The 26,876-nt window shown below is 37.7% G+C and overlaps 1 protein-coding gene and 1 pseudogene across 2 annotated transcripts; one reads left to right on the top strand and one right to left on the bottom strand.

The window, feature by feature from the left end:
- Window positions 1-527: 527 nt before the first annotated feature.
- SVIP (small VCP interacting protein) lies at window positions 528-12,549 on the bottom strand. 2 transcript variants are annotated; one of them, XM_029957475.1, is made up of 4 exons: window positions 12,400-12,549; window positions 10,345-10,395; window positions 9,526-9,639; window positions 528-2,971 (listed from the first exon to the last, which is right to left on the bottom strand). In XM_029957475.1, exons 1-4 carry the CDS (start codon window positions 12,451-12,453, stop codon window positions 2,957-2,959), a joined length of 234 nt encoding a protein of 77 aa, XP_029813335.1. In that variant the 5' UTR covers window positions 12,454-12,549; the 3' UTR covers window positions 528-2,956. The 2 variants fall into 2 exon arrangements, with proteins under 2 accessions (XP_029813335.1, XP_029813334.1); XM_029957474.1 differs by lacking the exon at window positions 528-2,971 and adding an exon at window positions 2,993-3,125.
- Window positions 12,550-25,391: 12,842 nt separating this feature from the next.
- On the top strand, window positions 25,392-26,065 carry LOC115272496 (annotated as a pseudogene).
- The last annotated feature ends 811 nt before the right edge of the window (window positions 26,066-26,876 follow it).

Raw genomic sequence — 26,876 nt, 5'->3', positions numbered from 1 at the left:
AAGTAGTAGTCATGGAATTTGAGATGCTTGTTTGGAAGTGTTAAAAACAAAACAACCGCACACACCGTAAATGCCAACACAGATAGGCATGCCTATACTACCTCTGTCTTACTAACCTATTTATGCAGATATTATTCAAACCTAAAACTGACAAGTTACTTTTTATTCTAAGGGTGTAGTATAATTCTTAGTGAAGATCTACAAGTCAAACTGCTGGAAAAGAAAAAAAAAACCTCAAAGCTGATGTCAGTTCTCCTGTGGTATCAAGAATGATAGCCAGAATGTTTACATTATTGTGCTACTTCTCTAAGACAACAGGAGACTATTATCATTTCTCCTTCAGAGTAGAGACAAAGAAGCCTGCCTATCTGTAAATTCAGGGCTTCTATGAACATACCAAGCAGGCTTTAGCTCTCTTCTCATTCATCCTAAAGAGATAAGATTGTCATGGTCTCCCTAGCCATTCACCCAAGTTCTAATTCAATACACAGTGAAGATCAAATTTTGTTAAAGAAATGGCCAAAGTCAATTTTTAAATAGGAAGTATATTTATGTCCCCATAAGGCAATACAGAATTTATAACAAACCATGTGTGTGAAAATTATTAATTACATTCCAAATACAGTTGGTGGAATCATTGTATCACATATAGGCATTTAAAAAAACATGCAGCATGTTAACAAAGGGGCTGTATGACAATATACAACTACTTGTTACCAGTCATATTAGTCTGATGATTAGAATTAAGAAGCATTTTATATCTTAATATGATAGTTACATAGAAGCATTTTACTGTTTCAGTTACATTTTAGTAATTTGTTGGAGGGTTTGGGTGACACATTAAGCATTACCATGTTTTCCTATTTGAATTATGATTTATGGGAGACTGGCTCCAAGTTAAGTTTTCATCAGGAACTGATTCATAACTTGATGAGGGAAATTCTTGGATATATATGTACTTTTTTTTTTTTAAATAGTCACTTCCAATCAGGCATGTAGTCTCCTCTTTTCCCCTTCCCCTTCCTAAAACTATTCTTAACACCTGAGGATCACCCTTTAGCCCATACAGCCCATATGGTTTTGGGGAAAGCTGATTACACCCGTGGAAGCAGGCCATGCATGATTGGCTGGAGCAGATTATCCCACTGTTCACAGAAAGCAGAACACCCGCGTGTCACTCACGGTTCAACAGTAAATAAGCACGGTATCTGGATATAAACTCTAGTAGAAATAGGGCATTATCCCCTGGATATAAGCCTTTGTTTACACCAGCTTAAGTTGTATTTCCTAAAATGTAGTACAGATAAAATTGGTTCTTTCTATTGTAAAGCAGAAGGAAGGATTTGCACAGTTCAAGGATAGTATACTCTGCTTTTATATCTATTCAACTACTGATGATCTTTTTCTTCCTTTCTGCCTTGGAGAAATTAATCATGTTCATAAAGTCAAGAATTTTATTTCTAAAGTACAATTCAAGGATTTTGCTATCATTTATCAACAAAAATACCACTAATCTTCTACAGAATGAAGAAAAACTGAGCCTAAATATATGTCTTGCCTGGATATTCATAAACTATTTTATGTCATAATACAAAAAATAATTTTTCCAATGAAGAGTCAAGAGACCTATAATATAGTTCAACTTCTTTAAAATTAACATTTACAATATACTGCTATATAACACAGGTCTTGTGGGAGGGATGAGCACGGTCATGGCTTGGTTTTCTTTCTGTCAATCAAATAAGCTGGTCAAATGTATAGTCTCTATTGGCACCTACTATCTACAAATTCTAATTTAGGGCTCAGACTGTGTCCTTCTCATCCAAAAGAATGAGCAACCACATTAAAAAATATAGCAATTCTCCTATTTTAGCTTATTACATAATAAATGGAAAAACTAAAAAAATAAAAATGCTATAAACTCATGTTCTTAATGAAAAAAATTAGAAAAGTTTATGACTATGCATCACATTGAATTACCTCATAGTATTTTTATGTTTAAAGTAGACCTTTTAAAATAGAAACCAACATGTTTCTATTTCATACATTCACATTTTCCTTGGCAATATCACATCTGTATAAATCTTAACATCATTCTTTAATACAAAAGAATAAAAACATCTATTAAATTTGGACAAATCTATTATCACTCACTATAGCTCATCAGATTTTTAGTTTAACTCATTCAGTTACACATAGATCTTTAGAGCAGAGTCTGATATTGTGTAATAGCACGTCACTGCCCTCTGATGGTACTATTAATATATAATTTTAAGTTCACCAGAAGCAAAAAAACCTTGTATTGCAATGTAAAGCCCTATATGTTAATTTTATAAGCGACAGAAATAGAAAATAAATAAGGAGAAATTCAACATTTCCTACAAATTTTCATTACTTATTAGTAAGATATAAAAATTTACAGTGTTCCTTCACATAAAACCTTCAAATGATTTTTCAAGATTTTCCCTGATGGTCAGTTTAAAGGCACGAAGTCCGTAAGTTTAAGCAAAAGCTTTCATAGATAACGAAATAAAAACAGATACAAGGCTAAGCAGAAAAATATAGATTGCTAGGTCATCATATAAAGGAGATAAAGTACAAAGGCAAACTTTAATGTCTGAGACATATGCAGACTTGTTGCATGCTAAATATGTATATATACGTATTCACTATTTAGGTCCAAGTTTTAACTACCAAAAAATGGCAAATCACTCACTACCTGTAGAAGAGCAAATTTAAGAAAATAAGTATTTGATGAAGGGTCTGGCCATTTTCTAAGTTTGAAAATCAAAAGCAGTTTCAGTCTATCAATACTGGAAAAGGACTGACTGCATTTACTGGCACTATAATGACAACAAATTACTTCATTTATTCAAAGAGAAGAAGTTTAGCTGAGGCCGTCCACTTGATTGCAGCTATTAGTTACTGGCAGTAGACTTTTCCAGTCATGTTACGCTCATGAAACTGTCCACTAGAAAAGATAAGAAACACATGGAGACAAGTAAATTTTATTTAAAGTTAGGTAAAAATACCCTAGTGAACAAACATAGAAGTACGGGCTATACAACTGCAGTGACTTCCTTGCACAGCAGCGACGGGTATAGTTTTACATGTCGGTCAAACGTCTGAAATAAGATACATGATTGTTGAAAGATGCAAAGTAGTAAAACAAAGTATCTGGGCAGATTAACGGTAGCTAAATCCCAAATACCCAATTATTAGCTCAGGAAAACCAAGATAAAATAGCACAAAATAAGAACAATGGAACTGTAAATAAAAATAGAGGAATTCTTGTTGGAAGTAGGGAGCCAAGGAATGGTAGAAATAAGTAATAGTTTGGCAAAGTCTTTTTCTTGCTTGACTTGACAACCTTTGTTGTTCTGTTCCGTCATGTTTACTACATCTGCAGGGGTAAATTCTGGAAGAGTCACTGGGATAGTTTCAGGTATTTACCAGTCTCTTGAGCAGTGGTTTTCATGTACATCCAAGGACTATTATTGGATGTTATATATATTTTTAAAAAATCTGTGTTTCAGTTTTGAAAATTAAGGGTTAATTCAAGTAAATTTGCTTTTATTTTAGGACTTCTTAGACACTTGGGTCACTGTGCACTTTTGAATCTTTAAGACAGGGATTTAATATACAGTATAGTATCCAGGAATTTTAAGTATTTTATTTTATTTCTTATTTAATTTTTTACCATGGGACTCTCTTTCCCACAATATATCTTTGAAGGCCAGTGTTAAAAAGACTAGAGAGTGACGGTCAATCCGGTTTGGCATTAGGGTACCTCAAGGAGCTTAAAGTCCTGATGACTAAACTCCACTCTCAGAGATTCTGATTGGTATGAGGTGGGACCCAAGGGTCAGCCTTTTTTGAAAACTCCTCATGAGATTCTAACATGCAGCCAGGGTTACGAGCCACTGCCTTAGAGGCCTGCCACTACTCCTGTTCTGTTATATCCTGTACTGATGATGGTTTGCACTATGATGCCATCATCACACTGACCTCTTAAAATAAGGCTCCCTTACCACTCTAGAAGAGAGTGAGAGGGTCCTCAAAAACTAAAACTAGAAGCACCACATGATGCATTAATTCCACTATTGAGTATTTGCCCAGAGAAAATGAAAACACTAATTTGAAAAGATACTTGCACCAGTATGTTTATTGCAACATTTACAATAACCAAGTTATGGAAGCAATGTAAGTATCCATCGACAGATGAATGGATAAGGATGTGGTGTATGTACACACACACACACACACTATGGAATATTCCTCAGCCATAAAAAAAGACGGGATCTTGCCATTTGCAACAACATGGATGGACCTAGAGGGTTTTATTCTAAGTGAAATAAGTCTGACAGAGAAAGACAAAATACCATAAGATTTCACTTATATGTGAAAACAAAACAAATTTTAAAAAGCAGAAACATAGTCATAAATACAGAGAACTTGTGAGGAGCTGCAAAGATTCAGCTGCTCAGCAGCCTACAGGCAAGAAATGTCACTCCCTGAGGGGAGCTCCCTGAATTACAAAGATCGGCTAGGGAAGTGCTATTCCCAATTCAGGGACTGGAGACGGCCAGACTGGAGAAGCCAGTAGAACAAAAGATCAACGGCATTTAGGGTTAAGTGGTGTCAATCGCTCCCCTGCCCAGCGTTACAGTCTGCAAGTCTGGGCTTTCTTACCGATCCTTTAAATGCTGTGTTTGAAATTTCAGTTTTGGTTTCCCCTTTACCCTAGCCTTTTCCTAAAAATCACTTGACCCTGTTTCCTAGCAACCAACCTAGGTCAGCTTCCCGCCCTGAACCCTATATAGGTGTTGGTAATTTCTCAATAAATGGGAGGCTTGATCAGAAACGCTTGTCTTGCCTTCACTCTCTGTGCTCCCTGCCCCCCAATTCCCTCTCCCTCCCTCAGGAACCTGGCAGAATGGTCAAGGACTGATGGTTGCTGTTGGGAAGGGGGTGGGAGGATGGTCAACGTGGGTGAAGGGGAGTGGGAGGTTCAGGCTTCCAGTTACGGAATGAATACGTCATGGGGAAAAAAGGTGCAGCACAGAAAATACAGTCGAGGCTATGGTAATACGGTTATATGGTGACAGGTGTTGGCTATATTTTTGGTGAGCACAGCAAAACGTATAGACTTGTGGAACCACTATGCTCTATACTTGAAACTAAACTACTGTAAAATTATGTGACAATAAAAAGAAATTAAAAAGAAAAAGAAATAGGCTGCCTTCCCGGAAAATGCTGAGCACTGCCAATGCCAATCATCCAAGGAAGAGGCAGAGTCTGTCAGGACATGACTATGTGGATCACGTGAAGACAGGGAGAGGCCATACTTTCCTCATACTGTGAAGTCTGGTGAGGAAAAATCTAGCTACACAGTAGGACACACAAGGCCAGCCTATAGAACAAGGCAGCCCATAAAGGACCCCAGGCTAATGGGTTTGAAGATTAAAGTTACTCTCTGCCTTATATGTCCGCTTCTATTTGTCCTGAGTCTCTAAAAATTTACTTTGAACTTCACTGTATGCTGTCCATGTTCTCTGTAAGGAGTTGAGGGGAAAGGAGTATGTCCCTTAAAGCTAGTGTGTCAATGTGATTAGGAATATTCCAAGGGAAAATGACACAGAGTACAACAGTAGTGGTTTATCAGAACAAGCCACTGTCCAACGTGATGGCCTTGTGGGTGATTTTTATTAATGGAACCAGAGAGCTTACTTATAAGAACAGTACACAGAGAAAAATAGGCACTAAATTTAAAATTGGGATAATTTTAATTCTGAATGCTTCTGAAGGGACCAAAAGCAGTACTTAGCCTAATTTATTTTTTTAAATTATACTTTATTGTCAAGTTGGTTTCCATATAGCAGCCAGTGCTCTTCACAAGTGCCCTCCTTCATAACCATCACCCCCTTCCCCTTTCTCTCTACCCCTTCAGCCCTCAGTTTGTTTTCAGTATTCAAGAGTCTCTCATGATTTGCCTCACTCCCTCTCCCTCTTTTCTCCCCCGTCCCCTCCCCATTGTTCTGTTAAGTTTCTCCTATTAAACCTATGAGTGAAAACATATGGCATCTGTCCTTCTCTGCCTGATTTATTTCACTTAGCATGACACATCGAGGTCCATCCACATTGCTACGAATAGCCAGATTTCATTCTTTCTCAGAATAGCCAGATTTCATTCTTTTTCATTGCCATGTAGTACTCCATTGTATAAATAAACCACATCTTCTTGATCCATTCATCAGTGGATGGACACTCAGGCTCTTTCCATGATTTGGCTATTGTTGACAGTGCTGCTATGAACATTGGGATACATGTGCCCCTAAGCATCAGCACTTCTGCATCCCTTGGGTAGGTAAATCCCTAGCAGTACTATTGCTGGGTCATAAGGGAGTTCTATGGATAGTCTTTTGAGGAACCTCCACACTGTTTTCCAGAACAGCTGTACCAGTTTACATTCCCACCCACAGCGGGGGAGGGTGCCTGTCTCTCCACATCCTCGCCAGCTTCTACAGTCTCTTGATTTGTTCATTTTAGCCACTCTGGCGTGAGGTGGTATCTCAGTGTGGTTTTGATTTGTATTTCCCTGATAAAGAGTGACACTGAGCATTGTTTCATGTGTCTGTTAGCCATCTGGATGTCCTCTTTGGAGAAGTGTCTATTCATGTCTTCTGCCCATTTCTTCATGGGGTTGTTTTTTGTGTGTGGAGTTTGGTGAGTTCCTTGTGGATTTTGGATACTAGCCCTTTATCCAATATGTATCTTTTCCCATTCCATTGGTTGCCTATTAGTTTTGATTGTTTACTTTGCAGTGCAGAAGCTTTCTATCTTGATGAGGTCCCAAGTTAAATTTTTTAAATGTTTTTTTAAATGACTTTATTTTATTTTGAGAGACAGAGCAGAGAGTGAGTAGGGGAGGGGCAGAGAGAGAGGGAAACACAGAATCTGAGCAGGCTCCAGGATCTGAGCTGTCAACACAGAGCCCGACATGGGGCTCGAACCCATGGACTGTGAGATCATGACCTGAGTGGAAGTCAGATGTTTAACTGACTGAACCACCCAGGCACCCCCCTCAATAGTTCATTTTTCCTCTTGATTCTCTTGCCTTTGGGGATGTGTCAAGTAGGAAATTGCTGTGGCTGAGGTCAAGGAAGCCAGTTCCTGTTTTCTTCTGTAGGGCTTTGATGGTTTCCTGTCTCACATTCAGGTCTTTCATACATTTTAAATTTAGTTTTGTGTATGGTGTAAGAAAGTGGTCTAGTTTTATTCTTCTGCATGTTGCTATCCAGTTCTCCCAGCACCACCTGCTAAAGAGGCTGTCTTTTTTCCATTGCATACTCTTTCCTGCTTTGTCAAAGATTAATTGGCCATACATTTGTGGGTCCAGTTCTAGATTCTCTATTCATTTCCATTGGTCGATGTGTCTGTTTCTGTGCCAATACCATATTGTCTTGATGATGACACCTTTGTAGTAGAGGCTAAAGTCTGGGATTGTGATGCCTCTCATTTTGGTTTAATTTATTTCTAATCTATAGGCTTCAGGCTATGCTTCAGATTTAATTAAGAAAGCTACTTTCTTTCCCGGAGTTTAAAAGCTGATGTTAAATTTATTAGGTTAGCATATGTCAAATCAATACCTTTAATTCTGACTATACATTCTTACAACATTTTATGTGATTTTGTCATTCAGCATCCCATTTCCTCTGTTATGAAACACTGAAACTCAGCATCATTTTTGGTCCTATAATTTAATTTTCACAATTTCTGTTTTTGAGAAACTTCTATGAAATAAACCTGGTGGCACAGACCTGTATCTCAGTAGAATAATGAACGTAAACATCTGTACTTCTGATAAATATCTTGACTTTGTATCAACCAACTTTTACTTTACAGAAGATTTATTTCATTCTATTGTGAAGGTATATAAAAAACATAAGCACAATGGTCACAGCTATTTACCTTAAGATTGAAACCAATTATCCTATACAGTGTTAAAAGCTGATAAAAATTTTCTTTTACTTTCATTTATTAAACACAACTAGATGAATTAATATATGATGGTAAAATACACATAGCTATGTCTCATCTCAGTGTGACATTCCTGAGCCAGAAGCACCGCTTCTCAGGATGCTTCTAAACTGCCTGCCCCATGGGTGCCTGGGTGGCATAGTCCATTAAGTGTCCGATTTCGGCTCAGGTAATGATCTCATGGTTCGTGGGTTCGAGCCCCGCGTCGGGCTCTGTGCTGACAGCTCTGAGCCTAGAGCCTGCCTTCAGATTCTGTGTTTCCCTCTCTCTGACCCTCCCTTCTCATGCTGTCTCTGTCTCAAAAATAAATTAAACAACAAACAAAACCTTGTTAAACTGCCTGCCCCACAGGTTAGGAGGACATATACATGTATGTATTTATATATAGTTTTAAGAGCCAAAAAAAAGTCAGTGCTATTGTCATAGCACTGTATGGTGACAGATGGTAGTTACATCTGTGGTGAGCACAGCAAAATGTACGGAGGTATTGAATCACTAAGTTGTACACCTGCAACTAATGTATATTAACTAGACTTCAAAATTAAAAATTAAAAAAACAAACTGAATTGAGAAGGCAGTAAATCAGATAAGTAAGTGCTAATAAATCACTGACAAGTTAAATATAAATGAAATTCAGGACATTGTCCTTTTCACAAAAACACGTACTGGAAAAATTTTATTTCCTTTAAAATGGACCAAAGTATAAAATCTTAGTATCTGAACAATTATTTTCTTGAGCTTTACCATGTAAAATAAAACTTTTATAGAAAACCTTTATAGAAAACTGTAAAGATCCCCAAGTTCAGGGTCCTGTTTAACTTGTCCATCATTATAGTTCCAGGGTCAAGAGCTGCAATTGCTACACTTGGTGGTGGGAGTGCATGTGATACCCTCATCCCTGTACAGCTTATTGTCCAAACTGACCTTTATCAAACTATGATAATAAGTGACCATGGAAAGCTCAAAACCCTCTAATCACTCAGTGAAAAAAAATGTGGGTTATTAAAATAAAAAACAAATCTATAGTGTAATCCAATTCAATTAATACTGATGTATACATGGAGGTTAGAAATGATGTCTGTCAAAATGACACTGAATTGGGGTGAATTTTGTTTTTTATATTCTTTCATATTAAGGTTCCTATATATTATTAGTAAATATACAAATGCAAAGTTATTAAGATATAGTGTTAAGATAATCAGGAAAAGGCGATTTATATGATCTGAAGAGAAACCAGAGTATAGTGTTAAGATAATCAGGAAAAACAATCTATTTTCATTTTGGGAAAAGGAAGGCAAATCTATTACCATGCATGTTGGAATGTCCAAATAGATTGGCACTTCTTCCAATCTATTTTATTTATGTTTTTCAATTAATTCAAAATGTTCTGATAATCTATTTCAACAAGAAATTATTGAATAGATTGCTACTGACATTCTTTAACATTCCAAGTAAATTAAACCTTAAGTAAGTTTTAATACTTACCCTAAGTCCACCTTCTGATGGAGGCCCAGAGGCAGCAATTTGTTTTTCTATTTTTTCTTTTTTCTTTCTCTTTTCTTCCACAGACCGAACATCCAAAATGCCTCGAGATGCAGCCTTTAGAAAATTTATTAAATGGTTTAGAAAAACAACAAACATCAGTATCCAGTGTCCAAAACATATCAGTTAGTGGCTTTTTAGGTTTTTCTTTGGAAGATAATTTTACTTTTGGTAACAAAGAATTACACTACCTCTATAACAACTTTGCATAAAACATCATTTCTTCACTGGGTATTTTTTTCTCTAAATTTAACTTCACGTCTGTCAGTGCTTTATAAAGTATGGTCACTTCATCCTAAAGAAGGTTTTATTAAAGGGGCATCTCACTTTACAGAAGACATCTGTACAGTAATTTTCATGTAATAAATGATATAAATGAATTAATTTAAGTCACAGAAATACAGAAATCATTTAAAACAATATCTAAATTTACAGGATAGCAGACACAATTTTTATTACAGAATACTAGTAATAGACATCTATTGAGAATAAAGAACACAATTATCTATGTGGGCAGATTTTTATTTAAAAAAAATTTTTTTTTTTTGCTATTTAATTTTCGAGAGTATGAGCAGGGGAGGGGCAGAGAGAGAGGATACACAGAATCGAAAGCAGGCTCCAGGCGCTGAGCTGTCAGCACAGAGCCCAAAACAGGGCTTGAACTCCCAACCGTGACATCAAGACCTGAATCAAACTCAGATGTTTAACTAACTGAGCCACCTAGGCACCCCTATGTGGGCAGAATTTTATTTCTATTCTTACCTCCTTCTGTCTTCTCTCTGCAGCCTCTGCAAGCTTTGCTCTTTTCTCTTCCTAAAGAAAATGTGTACAAAAATGTTGTAAAATAGAACCAAACATTATCATGGATAATTTATATATTACAGGTACTAAAACCAACTTACAAAAATATTTAATACTTGTTCACAATGTCTCACCAATACTGCCACTATTTATAATATTTATGAAATACTCAACTTCCTGAAATTCATTCAACTAATTGATATAGCCTCAAAAAAGCCCAAAAGACACATACACATAATATATATGCATATATATTATACATATTCAGGTTGGCCTATAAAATAATATATTTGCTGTTTTTTAAAAAAAGGCTTACAAGCTAGTTAGGGCAATAATAAAACAATGACATTTAATGAGACAAGGAAGGAAGAATGTGGTTTGAAGTAGGCTGGTATTTTCAGGAAACACTCCTGAATGAAGAGGGCTAATCTCATTGTGTAGGACATGAAGTCCTGATGGAAATTTATAAGAGGTACTGCTCCCTCTGGGAAGCAATGACTATTACTTTTTAAATTATGTATTACTATTATTAATAATGATAAATTATAAGTTCTTTAAATATATAAGACAGTAAGTAGAATTCTCTTGGGAGCAGTGTTAATAATTCCTTTGTTTTCCCTCCCACAATACATACATTCATTCATTCATTGGACAAATATTTATTGGGCAACCATCATGCCCCAGGAACTTTTCAGGTGCTAAGGCTGCAGCAGTGAAAACACATAGGGAAATGTTTCCATCCACATAGAACTTACAGTCCAGTGAAGGCACACAGTTAAATATAATCAAGTCTGTTTAACAGGTCTGCTAAATAGTAGTAAGTGATTTGAGAAAATATAAAGAAGAGTATGATGGGTGGGTGGTACAGTGGGGATCTATTTTACATAGGGAGGTCCTGAATAAACCCCAAAGATAAAGCCATGTGTTTATCTGTGGGGATACAGGGGTGGGCTTAACAAATGTTGGTGTATTGTTATTTTACCAACAGCCATATAAACAAAATAAACAAAATTTTAAAGCAACAGTAGAAAGAAAGACAAGGTAAATTTTCCCATATAAACTTCCAGATCATTTTTAGTACCTATAATCAAATGGTTGAAGAGTTACTGTACTTCCAAACAACTTATTCCCTTCAATGAATTTTTTGGTACAAGAAGAGAGTAATTTAGGTTTTCTGTTATCAACAAACTGTAAGGACTGTTAACGTCAAGATACTGTTATAAATAGAAAGCTACAAAAAGTATAAATGAATTGTATCACAAGCCACTTAAATACGAATTTCAGCTAAACAGTGAATAATTTTAGCATAAATATGACCCAAACATTCTATGAGGCACATCTATTTTTAAAATATATTTCTTTTTATCTACAAATTCAAATTTAACTGGGCGTTCTGTTTATCTACTAGATGTGGCAAAGTTACAAACTCTATGCTCCATACTACATAAAATCCTTATTGTTAAAAAGAAGGGAGACTTAATAAAGAGGGATAAAATAGTAATGGGAAATCGCTATTACAATATGCAATAAAGCAGAGGAGTGTTAAGAGACTTAAGCACCTTCTTTATACAGTTGGTACAGACACAGGAAAACACACATCGCCTAGAAGATTAAAAACTTCAGTTGCACCGACACCATACACCGCATCCCCAAGAACGGCCCACGCACCGCACCGTCTGCGTACGCCTGCGTACTAGGAAACCCCAATTTCCCCCAAGTCTGCGAAAGGTAAACAGACTCCAGAGCCGCCTTCGGGCAATTTTTTGTAACGCAAGTGGAGAGACCGACACGGAGGTGGCGGCTCTGGTCCCGCGGCCGGACCCAAGGTCCCTCGGAGCGTGTCCACACGTCTTCGCCACCAGGGACCCACCGGCGAGCTGTCCAGCCCGCGCCCAACGGCCAGCCCGGGAGCCCACAGCTCATGGCCTCCGGCGCGCCCCTCCGGAGAACAGGTGCGCGCGGCGCGGGTCGGCGGACACGGGAACCCGGGGAAGAGGGGACGCGGCCCTTACTCACCAGGTCCGGCGAGGGAGGCGAGGCCTCCCCCGGACAAGGAAAACACATCCCCATGGAGAAAGCGGCTGAGGTCTCTCTCTGATCCCGCCCAGACCTGATAGTGCGAACTGCGCGGTCTGATCCTCTTCCCAGGTTCGCCCCGCCCCCACGACTGCCAGGCGCCTCGGCTCGGCCCCGCCCCTCAGCGGCAACGCTCCGCCCCCGCCCCCGCGGCTCCGCCCGCCCCACCCCTCCTCCGCGACAACGCCCCGCCCTCTTGCTTGTCACTCCACCCCTGCCTCTCCCCACCGCCCTCTAGAGGCAATCCCCCGCCGCGCCCAGCACAGCTCCCCCTCGCGGGTGCCAGACAAGCAGGCAAGGAAGGTCTCCATGCCAGGAAAAGCTTGCTGCCTTTGGGCAGATAGAGGGAGAGAGAAAAATAGAAAAACTATGTTTTCTTTACTTATTTGTCAGTGGACAGATTAAGATATTTCCATACGTTGCTATTGTGAGTTATACTACAATGAACATGGGGTTACAGATTCCTCTTCAACATAATGCTTTGGTTTCAGTTTGTCTATATACCCAAAAGAGATATTTTTGTATCATATATATTAATTTTTAAGGAATTTCCATAATGTTTTCCATGGTGACTCTATCAGTTGACAATACCAGCAACAGCTTACAGGGGTTCTTTTTCTCCACGTCCTTGCCTGCAATTACAACTTATCTTTTTGGAAATAGACATAATAGCAGGTGTGACTTGATACCTCATTGTGTTTTTAATTTGCCTTTCCCTGATAATAAAGTTGAGCACCATTTCATGGAGCTGTTGGCCATTTGTATGTTGTTGGGAAAATGTCCTTTTAGGTTCTTTGACCATTTTTTAATTGAATCATTAGCCTTTTGTTGAGTTGGACTTGTGTATTTTAGATACTAACTCATCAGATATGTAATTTGCAAACATTTTCTCCTGTTCCATAACTTGCTGTTTCATTTTGTCTGTCGTTTCCTTTGCTGTGCAGGTGTTTTAGATTGATATAATTCCACTTGTTTTTGCCTTAGTTGCCTTTGCTTTTGGTGTGAAATGCAAAATATCATCAAGACCAAACTCAGGGAGTTTACTGCTTATGTTTTCTTCTAAGGAGTTTTATGGTGTCAGGCCTTATGTTCAAGTCTATAATTCATTTTGACTTGATAGTTGTCTATGGTCTTAAAGGGTGTATTTTTGTTCTTTTGCATGTGACTGTGCAGTTTTACAAACATCATTTATTAAAGATGATCCTTGGGGTGCCTAGTTGGCTCAGTTGTTTGAATGGTCAACTCTTGATTTCTGCTCAGGTCATAATCCCAGGTTTCTGGGATCAAGTCCTACATCAGGCTCTGAGCTGTGGGTGGAGTTTGCTTGAGATATATTCTCTCTTTTGCCCTGTGCCCCTCTCCCCCAACCTGCCATGCTCTCTTTCTCTCTCTGAAAGACAAAAAAAAAAAAAAAGTTTTAAGATTCCTTTACCCATTGTATGTTCTTGGATCCTTTGTCAAAAATTAACTGACCGTATGTATGTGGGTTTATTTCTGGGGTTTCTATTCTGCTCCATTCATCTTTACATCTACTTTTATGCCAAGCCATACTATTTTGATTGTAATGGCTTTGTAATATAGTTTGAAATCAGAAAATCTGATGACTCTAGCCTTGTTCTTTATTGATTGTTTTGACAATTCAGGTTCTTTGTGGTTTCATTCAAATTTTTAATATTTTTTTCTATTTATGTGAAAAATGATACTGGAATTTTGATAGGAGTTGCATTAGATCTGTAGATTGCTTTTGGTAGTGTGGACATATTAACAATGTTAATTCTGATCTATGAACGTGGGATATTCTCCCATTTATTTATGTCTATGGTAAACACTACTTTCTGTCCCTATTGGTTGATTATATTTTCTAGAGTTCTAGATAAATGGAATATCGTATGTGCTTTAACTTCTTTCTATTCAGGTGAAAGTTTTTAAAGTTCATCGGTGTTATTGTGTGTGTAAGTACCTTCAATAATATTCCAATGTTGTAGATTTATTTTTTTCCCTTTTCTTCCCTCCCCTCCTCTCCCCTTCCCACCCCTCCCCTCCCCTTCCCATCCAATGTAGTTAACATATAGTATAATAGCTTCAAGTGTACCATAAAGTGATTTGACAATTCTATGCATTATTCAGTGGTCATCAAGATAAGTAGATGTATCACATTTTAAAAATCAGTTTTCCTATCCATGGACTTAATGGGCTATATGCATTTTGAAGCTGTTATGAACAAAGCTCTATAAGTATTCTGGTGCAATTCATTGTGTGAACATGTTCATTTCTCCTTAGTGAACATGTGAGTAGGATACCTGGGTCATATTTCACATGTATGGGAAAAGTGTTAGGAATTGTACAGTGCTTATACCATTTCCATTCATAGTAATGGTATAAGAAAATACCAGTTGTTTCTTATCCTAGCCAAAGTTGATAGTCAGCTTTTTAAATTTTACCAATTTAAATGGTTCTATAGTGGTATTAGTTTGTATTTCTCACCTTTGCATGTGCAGCCTGGCTGTTTGTATATCTTTTTAGACAGTTCAAATCTTTTGTCCATTTTATGTTTATGTGTTGGGAGCCGCCAAGTTTTCTGGCTGCCTCAGGCAAGGGTATTCGCTCTCCAGGGAGTACCGAGAAAAACAAGATTTGCATCTGGAGGCTGGAGATTGCCATTTCCTGGCCCAAATAATTTTGGCGACTGTCTTGCTGCGCCAGACGTAGATTTGGCCAAGGTGCACAAAAGATCAAAACCTTATTTCGGGTATTCAGCGCTAGCTCCCCCTCCCCAGCATTTCAGAGGCAAGTCTGGGCGTTTCTTTTGATATTCATTTGACTCTGTTACCTGGCAACCAACCTGGGTCAGTTCCCCGCCCCAAATTCTATATAAGAGTGAATTATTTTCTTAATAAAACACAGAGGCTTGATCAGAAACCATGTGCTGTCTTCACTCTCTGCGTCTCCCTCCTGTCCTGTTTTCTCTCCCTCCCTCAAGAAGGACCCGCGACGGAGGCGCGCTCAAAGCCGGGGAGGAGCGCGCCTGGACCTGGCGAGCTAGCGCACCGCGGCACCTGCAAGTGCCGCTCCAGCCTGGGGTGGAAGCGGATGGGTGGACGAGCAGCCCCGGTCTGCGGGAAAAGATATTTATGTTCTGTAATTTAATTTTAAAAGTTTTTTTTTTTAATTTTGTGGTCAAAGAACATATTCTTTATCACTTTAGTCCTTCGAAATTCACTAAGAATTACTTTATGGCCAAGAGATGGTCTGCTTTAGTGTTCTATGGTGTACTTGAAAGAATGGTGTGTTCTATTTATGTTTGTGGAGTATTCTATAAATATCAGTCACATTATTGGCTGGTAATGTGATTTAAGTCTTCTATATCTTTACTGATTTTCTATTTGTCACATCATTGCCTAAGAAAGGAATGTTTAGATTTCAGTTATAATTGTAGATTTGTCTATTCTATGAATTCTTCCAGTTTTTGCTTAATATATTTTGAGGCCCTTTTATTAGGCGCATGTTTATGATTATTATGTCTTTGTGTGAGCGTTTTATCATTATAAAATGTTCACCTGTGAACTAATATGATTTCTGACAACCAATTATGTTATTACAGTCATTCGAGTTTTCTTAAGATTTTTGTTTTCATTATATATACTTAATTTTTAAACTGATCAATATTTATATACAAAGTTTGTTTCTAATAGTTTATAGTTCTTGCATTTTAAAAATTCAGTTTGACAGTGTCTGCCTATTGGGAGAAAATTCTCTATGGGTCTTTCAATGTTCCTGTTTTCCAAGCAAAGGTTTTAATATAATTTGTTCTAGACTATCTTTTCAAGGATATTTGTATACTAAGCAAACTTGGAGGATATAGTCTCCTCTAGAGCACATTTGTTTACTTTCTGGTACAGTAGAGAGGATGTCTCCCTCCAGAACAAAAGGCGGATAGACTTGCTGGTAACTTATGTAAGACGGGGGCTTCCTTAGCTATGACACAAACCCACTGTGTGCCCATCATTCACCTGCCCAGACCTCTCATCAGAAACCAATGTAAGCATGCACCTGAGGTAACAAAGTCCTTTGTTTTCTGCCAAAATCTATGAAAGTATGAGAGTCTAACCTGTTATCTTACAAAAATAAAGTCTCAAATGCTTCACAGTTCTTGCTACTTTCTTTTAGTTAGAATGCTTAGACCATTTACATCTAATGTAACTATTAATCAGTTTTGGGGTTTATAACCTTTCCATTTGTTTTCTTTATTTTCAAATCTATTCTTTTTTCTTCTTTGCTTCTTTTTCTATCTTCTTTGGATGGATTTTCAGCATTCCATGTTTATCTTCACTAATAGCTATATGTCTTTGTGTGCATGTAGTTTCTCTAGTATTTACAATATGTATCCTTAACACATCTGAGTTCCCTTCGGTGTACTTCTTTGTGTGAAATATAAGAAACTTTCCGTTTAAATTGTATTTCCATTAATCCTCTCCCACGCTTGGTTATTGTCATACATTTTATCCCTGCATATTATTAATATCACAATACATTAATTTTGCTTAAAACAGTCATTTTCTAATTAAAAATTAGAATAAATTTCTCTTATACTTACTCATATATGTATCATTCCCAGAGCTCTTCATTGTTTTGTGAAGATCCAAAAATTAATCTGATATAATTTTTCTTCTACCTAAAGAACTGTCTCCTAAAAGCCTGTGGGTAAAAAAAAAAAAATTGGCTCTTTTTTTCTGGAGAAAATATTCTTTACTTTTGCTTTCAGTTTTAAAGGATATTTTTGTTTTGTATAAAATTTGAATTTGACTTTTTTCTCCTTTAAAAATGTCATTCTGATTTACCTGGTTTCTAATTAGGTTTGTGGTTTTCTTTTTCTTAAACTTGCTTCTCAGTATATAATGTGCCTCAATGCCCCGCCCCCCCCCCACCCCATGCTTTCCTTTCTCTTTTCAGTGCTTTTCAGGTAATTGGTAATTCTTGGTTTTTATCTTGCTTGGTTTTTATTAAACTTTTTGGATCTATGAGATTCATTTTCATCAAAATTGGAAACTTTTTTCACTCCCATCCTCCCCCATTCATACCTTCCCAGTTATTCATATGTTAGACCACTTGATATTGTCTCAAAGTTGAACAAGGAGCTAATCATTTTTTCTCATTTTTCCCCCTTTGTTTCACTGTGTCTATTGTAGTATCTGCTATGTCTTCAATTTCAGTGACTTCCTTTTTACATCAAATATACTGTTAATGTCACTTGGTGAATTTTAATTTTTTTATATTTTTAAATTTATTTTTGAAAGACAGAGAGTGAACAGGGGCGGGGGCAGAGAGAGAAAGACACAGATTTCGAAGCAGGGTCCAGGCTCTGAGCTAGCGTTCAACACAGAGCCTGACGCAGGGCTCGAACCCACGAACCATGAGATCATGACCTGAGCTAAAGTCGGACACTCAACCGACTCAGCCACCCAGGCGCCCCATCACTTCGTGAATTGTAAAATTTTAGATATTTTTCAGTTATAAAAGTTCCATTTAGTTCTTTATAATATCTTTCATTTGGAGGGTGGTTCATTTGGTGGGACATCTGATTTCAGCTTGGGTCATGATCTCACCTTTCGTTGAGTTCGAGCCCCACGTCAGGCTCTGTGCTGACAGCTCAGAGCCTGGGGCCTGCTTCGAATTCTGTGTCTCCCTCTCTCTCTGCCCCTCCCCTGCTTGTACTCTGTATTTCTCTATCTCAAAAAAAGTAAATAAAATATAGTATCTTTCATTTCTGTTCTTGTTCTATTCATGTTTTTCTTTAAATTGCCGAGCATAGCTAACGTATTTATAATAGATGTTTAATTCTTCTAATTCTGTCATCTTTTTTCATTCTGTGTCTGTTTCCAATGGCCTGATTTCCTTTTGATTATATGTTACAATTTTCTGTTTCTTGGCATACCTAGAAATTTTGATTGGATAATAGACCTTGGACATTGAGTAGATAGAGAGCAAACAGATATGACCTTTTTGAGTTTCACCATATGCATATGCAGTTTAGCATTTGACAATGACAATACAAGCCATTGCAGATTTACAGAGTACTTTGAGGAGTTCCTTACTTTTTGGATTTTGGCCCTACAAATTCCAGTTACCCTCAGACTCATGAATTCTTGTCTTTGTTCCTCAGAGTTCTTCCTTACCTCAGAAAAACTGCTGTGCTCTTCTCTGCATCGAGATCTGGAACACTTTTCCAGGCAGAAAATGGGATTCATTTTGTTTCTCCTCTCTTAGAGATCACAGCCCTCTCTGACTTTTGCCTAATTTCTGAAATTTTGCTTTTAGGATTTTGTCCTATATTCTAGTTGTTACTGTGAGAGCCTAATTTTGATAACTTCCTCTAACCCGGAACAAGAATTCCCTGTATTTTTTTATTTTTTAAACATTTATTTTTGAGAGAGAGAGAGAGAGAGAGAGAGAGAGAGAGAGAGAGAGAGAGAGACAGAGAGAGAGAGAGAGAGAGAATTGGGAAGGGACAGAGAGAGAGGGATACATGAAATCTGAACCAAGCTCCAGGCTCTGAGCCATCAGCACAGAGCCCCATGCAGAACTGGGACCCATGAATTGCGAGACTGTGACCTGAGCCAAGGTTGGATGCTCAACTGACTGAGCCACTCAGGCACCCCATCCCTATACTTTACCATTCATTTTATTTTGGAAACTGCAAATAAGTTATCGAATATAATGTTTTTGTTAATTCAGCAGTCAGTACTTTGTTTATAAAATAATTGCAGTAATTTATTTGCATGTTAGAAATTACTTATTAAATTAAGACAGCATTTTGCAAAAACAGATGTGATTATTTATACATAAAAGTAAAATTTAATTTAGCATTCAAATTTTACCTTAAATAAAAATTTTAATCACATGATAGCGTATTTACAGTATGAAGATACAGTAGCATAGGCTTTAAAACTCTTTCCCAGGAGTCTGCCTGGGTGGCTCAGTCAGTTGAGTGGTCGGCTTCAACCTAGGTCATGATCTTGTGGTTTGTGGGTTCGAGCCCCACTTGGGCTCTGTGCTAACAGCTCAGAGCCTGGAGCCTGCTTTAGATTCTGTGTCTCCTTCTTTCTCTGACCCTCTCCTGCTCATGCTGCACCCCCCCCTCAGAAATAAAAATATTAGAAAAACACTTTTTTAATGTAAACAGGAGTATATAATTTTTAAAGGTCTGTATATATTATTATTTGTTGAGAAGAAGCAAACCTCAAATTTACCGAAAAGGTTATAATGAGTTATGGTATTTAATAAAATTCTAGACCCTGTGGGTTGGATGTTAAATGGTTGCACTGCGTTTATTTTGCTGAAATGGCAGACTATTGCCTTTAAGTTTTCAAATGAAGTCAAATTATCAAATGGCACTTGATGTTATAAATCTGCATGTTGTGGTCTGGCATGATTTCTTCCATACAATTCCAGCTTTATGACCACTAGAAGAAATGAAAATACATAAAGAAAAATAAATTCAATTAAAATGTATATAAAGAAACTATTATACAAAGCTATAAATTATTTGGGAAAGATCTCAAGAGGGAGTAGACTTTCTTATACAAAAAGAATTTTTATCAAGAGCTAGAAATGCTATTCTAAATTATAGCAATGCCACATTTAGATAATAACCAGATATGAAAAGCACTATTATCAAATAACTCATTATGGGAAATGACTATGATATAAAGATTTTTTTTTTCCTATGAGTAAGGTGACAAACACTATAAGCAGGAAAAATTTGTAGAGATGAAAAATAAGTTTGGAGAAAGGGTTAAAGTCGTTTCTAAACATAATGGATGTGGCAGAGATGTTAAACGTAAGGGTTTTCTTTTCTAGTCTTATGGGTTTTTAAAAACATTTAATGTTTTATTTAATTTTGATACAGAGAGAGACAGAGCATGAGAGGGGAGGGGCGGAGAAAGGAAACACAGAACCAGAAGCAGGCTCCAGGCTCTGAGCTAGCAGTCAGCACAGAGCCTGACATGGGGCTCGAACCCAGGAATGTGAGATCTGACCTGAGCCGAAGTCGGAGTCTTAACCAACTGAGCCACCCAGGTGCCCCCCCCCCACAGTCTTATGGTTTGTGGTGCATATTATATGTATCTGTTGAGAGTGTTTTAAGTATTGAAATGACTTAAAGTGAGCAACAGGGACAAATCAGTGAAAATAGAAAGTGCATATACCAGTATTAGCAGATATTTGACCATAAAATACTATTTAGGGATTATTTTAATATACATGATTATAATTAGGAATGATATAATTAAGAGACAATTTTGTTATAGAGACTGTAAAGAGACAAAAATCAAAACAAAAATACCTTCTCAAACGTTTTACATCTAGGTGCTCTAGCTTCGTTATATATCCTCTGTTCTGGGCACACCCCATATGTTAAAAATACTTATATGTATGGACTCAGGTTTTTATTTTCATCCCAAGCCATTTAAGTTGTACAAATACTGTTGTTATATATTTTTCTGAAACCAAAGACCAATGTAAGAAGAAAGAAAAAGAGGAGAGAGTATTAGTAGGGATGCTGCTTATAACCCAACAATGCGCAAAAGATGTAAGAGAAGAAAAAGTGCAAGGATCTGTACAGTTGAATGCCATGTTATCCTGTGTGGTCTGGTTTTCAGTGCCTACAGCCATTACAGCTTTGCAGCAAGATTAGACAAATTGAGAGCAAACATTTATGTTCATTTATAACAATTTGGAACTGCTGTGACATTTTGAGCCATAGGTTACAAAACGAGCAGTCCACAATGATTTGGACATTAAATCAAACCAAATTGGGCCTGACCACATTTGAGAAGGACTGAGAGTTCTGGCTTAAATATGCTGCACTATCCATCCTGGTTAACAGATTGAAGAAACACTAGAACAGTTTTCACAGTACCTCTTCGCTCTTATTACTCTTTGGTGAGTGGTGACAGGCCCTTTAACGTGGCTGTACTTTGGGGCTTGGAGGAAGCGTGTATTTTCTCTTTTACAGGATGCAAGAACTCTCCTGACTACCTAATACTGCCAAAGAAGAATATCTAGATTCTTTGAAGACAATTCCAGAATCCTTGTAGTAAGGAGAATAAGTTCTAGATTGAGCTCAGGCTTCTCATATGCCATACCTTTTATTTTTTATATTTTTATTTATTTTGGAGACATGTTAGTTTTTCTAAAAGCTCAAGTAAGCTGGTTGGATAACTGACACAGAACAATTGTGTAGATGTTTCTATAAAAAAAAATTAGGCAGCTCAAGAAAAAAAAAAGAGCTTTTTAATGGAGAAATCCTAAATGGTTTGTTATTGAAGGGCAAGTCACAAGGAGAGAAGATTGCTGGCCAAAGATATCGGAACTGACAATGAGATTAGAAAAATTAACCAAACTATTGTGTGTAAATAAATTAAAAGTTAAAAGGCTCAGAAGTAGTGGCAATTGCCATGCCCTATAGAAAGGTGGCCGCAAGAATCAATTCTCCCTTATCTGTCATATTCCATATTCTTATAATGTCCTACAGGATAACTGTACCGATGTGAAATATGTTGTGCAGACATATTTCAATGCATATCTAAGAGGCCATGATTATGCAGTGAGCAAGGAAAGAGCTGTGGATATTTAAGTCAGTGCAGTAACTCTGTAAGGTTGAGGATCCTGGGTTTGAGGTGGCAATCATAAGCTCCCTTGACTATGCAAATACAAATGGTGGGCGGGAGCTGAAGGGTTGAACTGTTCCTACTCATTTGTATTCAGTCCAAAACTAAGGGAGAAGGGTGAATTTTAGAAGGCAGACCATCACAGCCTGAAAAAAGGAAGGCACTTTCCTCCACACTAATGGGGTCTCAATTCTCTTCAGAGCAGCAAAGAAGCCAGTTGAGTTTTTCACCACTCTAAACATACTTGCAGCTTGGGGTGGTCAGTGACTCCATTTGAACCAAAGAAATATAAGTGGGGTTTTCCAGACTGACATGTAAAAGAACTTGGGAATCATCAGTCCCATCCTCACAAGAAAAAAGCTGAACAAACTGAAAATCAACAACTCTTCTAGGTGCGTCAGAGAATTGAGGTCATGGGACACACCACTGGAGAGACCAGTGATGCTGCTGGAACCAAAACTGTACCAATAGAAACACTCAAACTTTAATGGACAAATTGCTGAGCCTCAGTTTGGATTAGCTTCAAAGTTAAAAACTCAGGGTGGGGGTCCAGTCTTAGGGAGGATCCCCTATTTCCTTGAGTTTTACCTCCAGGAGCCCCACCAAGTCTTATTGCTTCCAACAGTAGGAGGGAAAAAGCAACTGTTTTGATATTCTCCAAGTCTCTCTCTTCTCCTTAATAGGGTCCTGTTATATTTTGAAATAATTATGATCAGGGGTACCTGGGTGGCTCAGACAGTTAAGTGTCTAACTCTTGATTTCAGCTCATTATGATCTCACAGTTCATGAGCTTGAGCCCCACATCAGATGCTGTGCTAATGCTGTAGCTTGCTTACAAGCACTTCCTTTCTCTCTGTCCCTCCTCCCACTTGCTGTCTCTTAAAAATAAACATTAAAAAAATAAAAATTGTCAGTATACCAAGGACTCTAGTGGACAAGATGCAAGAACAGATAAGTAATGTAAGGAAAAAAAAAGAAGTTCTAAGAAAGCATTAAAAGCAAATGCTCGAAATCTAAAACACTGGCCTAAATTAAGAATGCCATTGATGGGCTCTCATTAGTAGACTGACACAGTAGAGAAAAGAATTGGAGCTTGACACTATGTCAAATAACCTATCCAAACTAAAAAGCAAAAAGAATGATTAAAAACAAAAAGGAATAGAATACCAAGAACTGTGGGACAATTAAAAACTATATAAACAAAGTAAATCCAACAATATAAGTTAATTATTTATTGAGGAGTTTTGTATCTATGCTCTGAGAGACAGTAGTCTGTCATTCCTTTCTTGTAATGTCTTTGGTTTAAGTATTAGAGTAATGCTGGCCTCACATAATAAGTGCTTCTATTTTCTGCAACAGATTGCAGAAAACTCATGTAATTTCCCTTTGAAATGTCTGGTAGTGTTCACCAGGGAACCCATCTGGGCCTGCTGCCTTCTATTTGGAATTTAGTAATTTAATTTTATTGAGAAAATTTATTATAGTTGATTCAGTGGCTGGTATGTGCTTTTTGTCCTCTGTCCTATAACTTTTCCCCTGGGAGTATAGACACTGTGTCTACCATTGTAGAAACCTTTTTGAGACCATGAGAATAAAAATCATATGAAAAGTTTGAAGGATCATAAAGACAGAGGGAACCTAGGACTTCTTTGCTGATTTTTGGAATTGCCATGTCATTTGTAGACTGCCTAGGTTGGGAGTTCTTCTTTGGAGAAAAAATATACTCCTATTTGATTAAACCATGAAGTTGAGTTTCTCTTATAAAGAGCTAAAGTTAGCAATTCCTACTTTACATAATTATTCTTTATATGTGCTTGTAAAATATTTTCTTATTCTAAAAAAGAAAACCAAAAGGAAAAAAATCTTAATTATGGGAAATGTAGTTTTCCCATAATTTTTCTATAATAAAATATAATCCTAATCCTGGAGATTGCCTGAATAAGGCAAGGGCTCACTACTAAATTGAAAGAGGAATATATGAGGAAAATGGGGATGTTCACCCTGAAAAAAAGCCTAAATATGGAGGAAGGTAACAGTTGTCCTCAGATATCTGAAGGGCTTTAAGATGGAGGGCCATTGGATTTATGTCTGGCTACAAGAACTATAGTTAATACTACATATAAAAGGCTCATGGAGGCATTATGACATGCAGAAGCACTTTTAAATTCTTGTCAAGAACAGGGGCTGAGTCAGGTAAGCTAAGCATCCAACTCTTGATTTCAACTCATGATCTCAAGGTTCATAAGTTTGTGCTCCACATCAGGCTCCACACTGACAGTGTGGAGCCTGCTTGGAATTCTCTCTCTCTCCCTCTCTGCTTCTTCCATGCTGTCTCTCTCTCTCAAAATAAGTAAAATAAACTTTAAAAAATTATAAAAATATAAATAATAAATAAATAAATAAATCCATGGCAAATATATGCAAGAATGGAATAAGCTGTAATTGGTGTAAACTTTTCTGATGTTGCAAGTGATCAAGCCTAGGCTGCATCACTATCTGGCAGGAGATTTTGTAATTTATTTCCCAAGTAATATAATCCAAAAATTTAGCTAATGATTTGGGGGAGTCAAGGTCATATACGGTAAAGCAAAAACTGGAAACCAGAATAATGTGGTTTAGAAGATTTTAGTCTTTTCACTAATCCACATCATCTACAGGAAACAATTACAAAGGAGATTTAAATAGGCTCTCTACTTCTCTCCATTGGACAGAGAGCCACTTCTTTTTGTGCAGTACCAACTGGGTCCCTGAGAAACAATGATGAAGGTTAAAGCAAATGTATTTTGCCATAATGGGTGCCTGGTCATCAGCGCTGCTTTTAACTCTGAAAAACTGGGTATCACCACCATCTATTACTGCTTCATTAATCTCAACTACATGTTCTACACATTTCAGTATGTGATTCTACCCTGGCAAATTCAATGGCACAGTTAAGGCTGAGTAATGGAAATGTGTTATTGATGGAAAGCCCATCTCCATCTTGCAGGAGGATGATCCCACCAACATCAAATGGGGTGATGCTCTTGCTGAATATGTTGTGGAGTTCACTGGTGTCTTCACTATCATGGATAAGGCTGGGTGGGGTTGCTTGAAGGATGGAGCCACGAAGGTCATCATCTCTGTCTCTTTTGCTAATGCCTCCATGTTTATGATGGATGTGAACTATGAGAAGTATGAACTCCCTCAAGGTTTATTGGCAATGCCTACTGCATCACCAACTGCTTAATCCCTTTGGCCAAGGTCATCCATGACAACTTTTACATCATGGAGGGACTCATCACCACAATGCATGCCATCACTGCCATCCAGAAGACCTTGGGCCTCTGGACAGCTGTGGCATGATGGTTGAGGGGCTTCTATTGGCATCACTAAGACTGTGGGCAAGGTCATCCCTGAACTGAATGGGAAGTTCATTGGCATGATCTTCCATGTTCTGTACACCCCCAGTGTGCCAGTCATGGATCTGATCTGTGTGGAGAAAGCTGTCAAATATGATGATGTCAAGAAGGTGGTGAAACAGCCATCAGAGGGTCCCCTCAAGAGCACCCTGGGCTACACTGACATGGTTGTCTCCTGCAACTTTAACAGGGACAGTGACTCTTCCATGTTTGATGCTGGGGCTGGCATTGCTTTCAGTGACCACTTTGTCAAACTCAGTTCCAGGTACAACAATGAATTCAGCTACAGCATCTGAGTGGTAGACCTTGTGGTCCCATGTCCTCTAAAGAATAAAAGCCCCCAGACCCAGGCTGAGGACAAGAGGAAGAGAGAAGCCCTCAAATACTGGGGAGTCTTTGACCCAAGTCATCCACCAACACACTGAGAGTCTCCTGGGCTGAAATCCATCCTAGAGCCCCTGAAGAAGGAGAGGGGCTTAAAGAGCCTGATCTTGTATTGTACCATCAATAAAGTACACTTTACCCAGCCAGAGAGAGAGAGAGAGAGAGAGAGAGAGAGAGAGAGAAAGAGAGAGAGAGAGAGATTTAAATAATAGATGAGAATTTGATTAAAGGAGTTTTAAGGTGACTTCCTAGACTACAATTACACATTTCTCAAAAGAAAGGGGGAAAACAAAATTTAGAGTACTGCATAATTAAAAATAAGGACATGTTTTGCATTGAAAGAGCTGTTAATTTCAGTGGAGTCTCTATGTTGTACTTACTAGGAGTCCTGGTTCAGGAACAGGAGCAGGTGTTGAAAACCGTTTACTAAGTTTCCTCTTCTTTTTCCTTATGTTTTGCAAATTCAAAATTTGCCTCTCTCTGGTCTTTTGGAAAATTTAAGGAAAGAAAACAAAGCATACTTTTTATAACAAAAAGCTAATATGCTGATTATATATATATATATATTTTTAAATTTTTTTGGATAAGCCCCTGTTTCTTTTTTTTATAGTTTATTGTCAAGTTAGTTTCCATATACATCCAATATTCATCCCAACAAGTGCCCTCTTCCATGCCCATCACCCATTTTCCCCTCTCCTTCACCCCCATTGACCTTCAGGTTTTCTCAGTATTTAAGAGTCTCTTATGCTTTGCCCCCCTCCCTTTCCTTAACTATTTTTTCTTCCCCACCCCCATGGTCCTCTGTTAAGTTTCTCCTGTTCCATATATGAGTGAAAACATATGGTATCTGTCCTTCTCTGCCTGACTTATTTCACTTAGCCTAACATCCTCAAGTTCCTTCCACGTTGCTACAAATGGTCAGATTTCATTCTTTCTCATTGCCAGGTAGTACTCCATTGTATATAAA

This window comes from Suricata suricatta, chromosome 11 (assembly GCF_006229205.1).
Source record: "Suricata suricatta isolate VVHF042 chromosome 11, meerkat_22Aug2017_6uvM2_HiC, whole genome shotgun sequence".
Classification (NCBI taxonomy): Eukaryota; Metazoa; Chordata; class Mammalia; order Carnivora; family Herpestidae; genus Suricata; species Suricata suricatta.
Note: the sequence above shows the minus strand (reverse complement) of the source record. Positions and strands in the feature narration are given on the sequence as shown.